General features: G+C 32.5%; 1 protein-coding gene across 2 annotated transcripts; it reads right to left on the bottom strand.

The window, feature by feature from the left end:
- Positions 1–3,514: 3,514 nt before the first annotated feature.
- LOC110664667 (uncharacterized) lies at positions 3,515–7,328 on the bottom strand. Of its 2 annotated transcripts, none has more exons than XM_058151571.1 (2): positions 7,150–7,328; positions 3,515–6,522 (listed from the first exon to the last, which is right to left on the bottom strand). In XM_058151571.1, exon 2 carries the CDS (start codon positions 6,232–6,234, stop codon positions 3,982–3,984), a length of 2,253 nt encoding a protein of 750 aa, XP_058007554.1. In that variant the 5' UTR covers positions 6,235–6,522; positions 7,150–7,328; the 3' UTR covers positions 3,515–3,981. The 2 variants fall into 2 exon arrangements, with proteins under 2 accessions (XP_058007554.1, XP_058007555.1); XM_058151572.1 differs by having other exon boundaries at positions 3,515–6,500.
- Between the last annotated feature and the right edge of the window lie 212 nt (positions 7,329–7,540).

Raw genomic sequence — 7,540 nt, 5'->3', positions numbered from 1 at the left:
AATAAAATATTTATTTTTACTTTTTATTTTTTCGTGCTTTAAAATTGATTATTGCAGCATAGTAATGGTTTCATCAACTTGTATTAAAGAAAACAATTATCAGAAAAAAAAAAAAAAAAGGAAAATAGCCTCCAACATGACGTTACTTGTATAGAACATAGTTATGAAATCTAGACCGAACCGGCCGATTAAATTAATGAACTGATAAATTAACTTTCAAATTAGTCCGAATTTATAATTGAATAAGATAAAGAAGAGACCCATCATATATTCAGTCGACCCAGTGATTATATCGATGTGATCCAGTTAAAACTACCGATTCAATTATTCAATAGAATCTCTTTTATTTTTTAAAAAAAATTTTGATATAAAAAGTTAAAACTCAAAATTTCATAAAAAAATATTTAAAATCAAAATTAATTGAATTAATTTAATAGCTGTGTTTTTCATTAAGCATTATATTACTTAAATATTTTTATATAAAATTTAAGAACACTATGAAAATTTATTAAATATAACTTAATAAATATTAAATTTTTATTTTAAATAATTAAAAGTTCACTAATTATATTTATTATAGAACATAGTTATGAAACCCAGACCGAACCGGCTGATTAAATTAATGAACTGATAAATTAACTTTCAAATCAATCCGAATTTATAATTAAATCAGATAAAGAAGCAACCCAATGATTATATCGGTCAACCCAATGATTATATCGGTATAATCCAATTAAAATTTAATTATTCAATAGAATTTTTTTTTTAATTTTTAAACGCAAAACCTCATAAAAAAATATTTAAAATTAAAATTAATTAAATTAATTTAATAGCTGTTTTTCATTAAGCACTATATTACTTAAATATTTTTATATAAAATTTAAGAATACCATGAAAATTTATTAAATATAACTTAATAATTATTAAAATTTTATTTTAAATAATTAAAATTTCATTAATTATAATTATTTATATTAATAAGTGTTATATTTAATTAATTTACATATTTAATTAATTTTTAACAATCCAGTAGTTCAACTATTGACAGATTCACCCGCTCCCTTCGTCGAACCGGTTTAATAACACCATATAAAACCACTTAGGGCCTTTTTGGATTAACTGTTGAATACAACTGATGGCTGTTAGCTGATAACAGTTATTGTTAGCTGATAACTGATTATAGCTGTTTTATATTAAGTATTTGGTAAAATTACATTTAGCTGTTGCTGTTAATATGTGAATGACAAATAAGGGTGTATATCATATAATTTATTTTATTATTTAAATAAATATAAAATTACTAATCTTTTATATTATATCATTTATTTTATTATTGAAATAAGAAAATAATTATTTTTTAAAATAATTAAATAATTTTTAAAACATAAATAAAATAATAAAATAATTATTATTGTTAATAGAAAAATTTATAATTAATTTTAAATTTTTAAATATAAATAAATATTTTATATTTTATGTTATTAAATAAAAAATATTTTAACAAAATTAAAATACATTAATTAAAATATTAAAATTATAAATAAAAAAATAAAAATATTAATAATATTAATTTTCAAATTAAATAAAAAAGGATAATATGTTCAAAATAAAAATAAAACCAGATCAGTTATCAGCTGATAGAAACAGCTCTAAAAATAGAGCTGATTCAAACTGCAACTGATGGATATCATATCAGTTGCCTATCAGCTATCAGCTTTATTTTTTTAAACTTGCCAAACACTACAATTTACCTGTTTGGGTGTCTATTGCACCCACCAATAGGTAAACCAAACACCCCCTTAGAAGCATACATATTTAAACCCGCAATTTAACAATGCATGTTGCAGTCTAAACGAGTAAAGCATCTCTATCTAATTATCTAACGAAACCAAGCCAATGAACAAATATTTTTGAAAAACAATCAAATATCATAAAAAAAGATGGCTTTGACGTAAAATGAAGTTACTCCATGGTCACAGATTCAAGACAGAAATAGTCCCTCCATAACAAAGGAGCAAGACTGCCTAGGAGGTTTCGTGCACTGAATCACCCGTTTATATATATATATATATATATATATATATATATATATATATATGGGGCAAGAAGAAAGCCAAAACCAACACAAATGAAACACCATTAGTTTTTCACACAAGAACAACAAAACAAAACTGTGACCAGAAGAAGAATATTGCATAGCCAAAGAGGGGCAAATATTTTTCTTAACAGCAATTATAACCAAAGAGAGAACCAATAAAGTAATACTAAAGAAACATAAAAGTAAGATTACCAAGATTTGCAATACTACAATAAAAAATATAATCTGCAATTCCCACTGGAATAAGCATCAAAGTGAACATAGCTTTCATCCAGGACCATCTAGTTTGGTAAATTTAACAAAATTTCAGCTGATTTAAACAACACAGTTGAAGTTTGAACACTTTTGGCTAGTTGATAACAATACCATCCCATTAATCCTAAAGACAAATCCAGTCCGACTGGACAGTTAGATACAAGGTCTAGGAGAATCTAAATAAAGACAATCTCCACAAGCAAGCATAATAAAAGTTATTTCCATGCATAATATATCAGACATCAAGATGTCTATTAGATATCCACATCCAACCATGCTCAGAACATGCATAAAGAAAATGTACTAGTCAGAGGAACAGATGATTTTTATTAAGAATCTGAGTTATTCAGAACAAGAAAATCACTGATCCAGCAAAGGTATTTTCATTTCAACAACAGATTGATAAGGTAAGGATACCGAACAACCATCAGCTACATTTTGCAAAATCATTGTAAACTATGGTCATGCCTCCAACTGTAACTGAGCGCGTGGAATACAGTGGTTGTAGAAAAAAATATGATCAGCAACCATGAATACAGATTTATCCATTAAGGAACAAAGTTGCTCAATCACAAAATTAACCAACTAGATTAATAGACTCCTATTAGAAATCGCAGCCTGATCCAATCAACTTGATAAGAAAAAAGAGGAAACGAAGTTTCATGAGAATTTTTTTTTTTTTTTTAAGAAAAAAATATCATTTTTCAAATTTCTATCTAATAAGGAACAACAGACAGGAAGAAAATGACTTTTTGTGTCTTAAAAATTAGCAAACCCAAACATTTTTTATGACAACAAGCTTCAAACAATGGAATCAATCCTGAACAACATATGTCATCAGATAATGGAGAAAGCTAATTAAAATCTGCAAGAAATCATCTCAGCAAATGTCAATAAAGATAATTAATATTTAAGATCAACATAGCATTTAGTTTTTGTAAATAGGAATGTAACATACAAGAACAAAAAGAACCAAAGAAGCATCACACTATAAATGAAGCACAGTTGGAATTAGCTTATCATTACATAAATGATTCTTCCAAAATTTTTTAAAACAAATTAAAAGGTCAATAGATTAGAAAAAGAAACGGTTGACTAATTAATCCATGATCTTAAAAATTCTAAGAGAAATCATAATAAAACCAAAACGCAATGAAAATGTACACATAAGATCTATTTATTGATCAATAATATTTTCTGCCAGATTGTCAAAATATAATCCTAGAGAATAAGCAAGCGTAAATGCTACCAAGGCAGCGAAGATATCAATATAACTCTAGAACCAACAATTGAATTTTTAAAATATAGCAAAGAAATAAACAAGAAATTACCACAGTTAATACGACATCCAGCCAACATGTTTTGAAACAAAATTGCAGTCCCACTTCCCTTCCAATGAGATGAATAAGTTTTCTTAATTTACGTCACATCAATACATCTATCCACATCAAATAAATTAACCTAAAACTCAATTAACTGCCTTTCCAGTTGCAAGTTCCACTTATATTTAGTGGTATTGTCTATAATTTACTTGTTCACTATCTTTATAATTCCCTTTTTTGTCCTCCCTAGCTTTTTCAGATTTATTCCCATTTTTTATCAGTAACCTTTTCAACATCATTCTTTTGCTATCTTTTTTCTTCCTTTGTTGTATCTTCAGATAAAATTTCTTCTTCCTTAACATCTACTATTACTTGAAGAAGTTCCAATGGAGTAGCTGCTGGGTCCAACTCCCGACAACCTTTTGGAGCATTTGGACCTTCTTGACCTGTAAGAAAGTATGAGGGAACATGATGGGAGAATCGAAACATCTCTTCCTTCGGAATACACCTGATTTCTCCAGGGTCCAAATGCTGGTGGAAAACTGTCTTGAAACCCGCAACCTTAACTAGTGGAGCAACCGTTACACCTAGTTCTTCACTGTAATCTTCTAGTACTTCTACCATGTCATACTTGTGTATCACCTCATCTTCTGTCAGTTCATTCCATTCAGGTGACCAATTCCGATACAAAGCCCAAACATCTCCCTTCTTAGGGTATATGCAAATTACCCCACGACTACCTTTTGTCCACTTGACCTTGTGTGAAAAGGAATTAAGTGCACTGTAAACCTCATATCTACCTACTCTGAATTCACCACAGGTTTTTGAGAAGCCAGAACCAACCCAATTTAGTGGGCCAAGTTCACTGTTAGTCTTTGAATTAAGCCAACTGATCCTCATTTTAAACGGATTCAGGGAGATTATTTTATGGACCATTGCATAGTATCGGGGCATCCCATCATCACCATCATATGCAGCCCATACCTGGTTTTCTCCAAAACACTGTTCAGTTCGATCCTTGTCAAAATTATGAAAATCTGGATCTGGGACATCTATTGACATTGTTTCCAGAGTGTCTAAATCTGCTTCTTCACCAGAAGACCCAGAAGAACACTTGATGCCACGTATTCCATCATCTGTATCCAGTTGCTGAGCAGACTTATTTTGTTCACACATTTCAGGCTTTTCCTGAGATTTTTCTCCTCCATCATTTTCTTTCATATTACTCTTCTCATTTTTTACAGAAGATTTAGTTACTGTAGCTGAGTTCCATTCATTTAGTTTTTGACGAATTTCTGTCCTAGCTTTCTCCATCAGTAGGGCTTGAATTCCAAACTGGGATACATCCCTTGTGCCATAGGGCTCACTAATTCCACTGACCCTACCTGTTTCAAAATTACCCTTCTTAGAATAAGATAAATCAGATGTGCTAGCTCCTCCTGCACCCATTTGATTCGCAGCATTGCTTCCATAGTTGCTTGGACCAACATCTTCCATGCTTCTTCTTCTCTTAGTAGAATTAGAATATCCACTAGAGGATACACCCCCTGTCCTTTTAAAGACATGATTCTTTCGCTTCAGGGCCTCCTCTCTTTTTGTGGCTGCCTGAGCTTCCTCACGCTCTCTCTTCACTTTTTCATATGCCTGCTGAACCACACTAGCAGCTTGAGCAACAGATGAGGCACCACCTGCTCTAGAGAATGGACCCCACTGGAAGTTGGTCTGACTATATGAGTCTGGTCTGCCAGGTCCTGCATTTGGAGGGGCCATATTGTTGCTTGCAGAATTTGATGTGTTTTTACTTGCAGCTTGATGACTTGAGCTCTGGCGCTGCTGAGAAAAATTCCATGTGGTGGAAGTTTTAGAACCATTTGAAGGTGGAGGAGCTGTTTCAACAGCCAAAAATGGCTCATGGCAATTAGGACACAGGAGATTATGATTAAGATAAACTCTAAGATACTCATATTGCATCTTGCATCTATGACATACAGTCCAAAAGGTATTTGGCTTTGACTTATGAGATGCTGGAGTTGAAGAATGACCAGTACGGGGAGTACTCTTGTGTGCCTTCACACTTGATTTGGCAAAATTGTAAAAACCACCAGACCCTGCTGTTGTTGATGGACCCCCAGCAGGGTTTGAAACCCTTTGAGATACTTTAGCATTTTTCCTCTTTTGGTCATGTGCCACTCTCTTAGACTTGTCAGACAATAAACTCCATGCCTCAGAAATAAGCTTGAATGCACCATCAGCTCCTATAGACTTGTTTTTGTCAGGGTGAAGCATCAGAGCAAGTTTCCTATACTGTTTCCGAACTGTCTCGTCATCAGCTTTTGGATCCACACCAAGGATCCCATACCAATCTGGTTCACCATTTATTTTGTTCTCAGCTGAACTATACACATCAAGTGTTGCTACCATCTGCGGAACACCCTCGAGCCCAGGATACAAGTTTTGAGCCTTCAAAGCAAATCTCTTTGCTCCTGCAAGGTCCTTTGCCAAAAATTTCTTCTCAGCAATCTCTTTTGCCTTGGCAGCCTCATCTTTATTGCATTCCATTTTCCACACTCCCAACTCTAGTACTACGTCCTTCTCCTACTCCCCCCCCTCCTCCTGCTCCTACTCCTCTCCTGCTCCTTATATTTCCTATAATTCCTTTTCCAATAACTGTTACAAAGATTGCAGCAGTAAATTCAACAGACACAACTACCACGTTGTTCCATTGTACAAATTCTCTATTTCTTCATGCTTCTAAAAAGCAGCTAGCTTCAAAAGTTCAAACACCTCTCCTCATAATGTTCCTCTTAAACCCTTGACCTTCCTGCCTGCAAGATGACTTTGTGTGATCTAAACAAATGACAAACACTATGTTTCAATCAGTCATTATCAATAACAAAATTAACCCATCATGATTGAGTTAAAAACACTAAAATAGTGACATCATCGCATTACAAGAAAGAAATGTTATGCCCAAAGCATTAGAATAGATCGTGAATAGTCTCGTCAAATGTTATCTCGTAATAAAGAATGACGACTCTGAATTAAAACTTATTTGCCTTAAATCCCCACAAAGCATATTAATTGCTAAATTGAACCACAAATGCATATAGTGGTAAATAGAAATACAGCACACATAAGGAAGAAAAAGAAAGCTCCCACTACAAAATAAAAGAAGCAGAATCTTGGCCTTGCATGAAAAGCACCAGCTTGCAATTAGCTTACCCATTATTTAAATATTTCCAATATATTGAAAAGAAAAATACAATTCGATAATAAAAGACCAAAAGGAATCATAACAAAACAAAACAAAATCCAAGACAATGAAAAATTCAAAGATCGGATAACTATATCATCCTTTTATGAAAGAAGGATAACCAAATTAAAATCCCAGATGATAACGAACACTAGGAAACAAAACTAGTTTAATATAAAACATAACCAAGAATTGAAATTCACAAAATACATAAAACTGACCCGGGAAGATCGCCTAGCTGAAAGCTGCTGAAGTCCGGAAGCAGGAATGATGAATTAGGTGAATGTTTTCTCTTTCCCTCTCCGTCTAACTCCTTGTAAAGCTTGAAGAGTTGTAGTTTAGAGCCTAGGGTTCAACAACCTGCCATTTCATACCGCTAGCGCAATTAACTTTTTGCTTCTTTCGGGATATACGTGTGTGGGCCTTCATTTGTACTGGTGATAATCTGGCTGGTCGGGCCAAATTTGAGACAAGCCCGAGTTAACTCGAAAGTTTTCTATTTCGGCCCAGGCAAGTCTAATACTAAAATAATAATTTTCCCCTTTCTAAAAAAATAATAATTTTCTCCCTAATGAGTTAAGTGGTTTGAGATTCAGCTCAATCAAATTTTGG

This window comes from Hevea brasiliensis, chromosome 8 (genome assembly GCF_030052815.1).
Source record: "Hevea brasiliensis isolate MT/VB/25A 57/8 chromosome 8, ASM3005281v1, whole genome shotgun sequence".
NCBI classification, from domain to species: domain Eukaryota; kingdom Viridiplantae; phylum Streptophyta; class Magnoliopsida; order Malpighiales; family Euphorbiaceae; genus Hevea; species Hevea brasiliensis.
The sequence above is the reverse complement of the archived record's forward strand: the minus strand, read 5'-3'. Positions and strand labels throughout refer to the sequence as shown.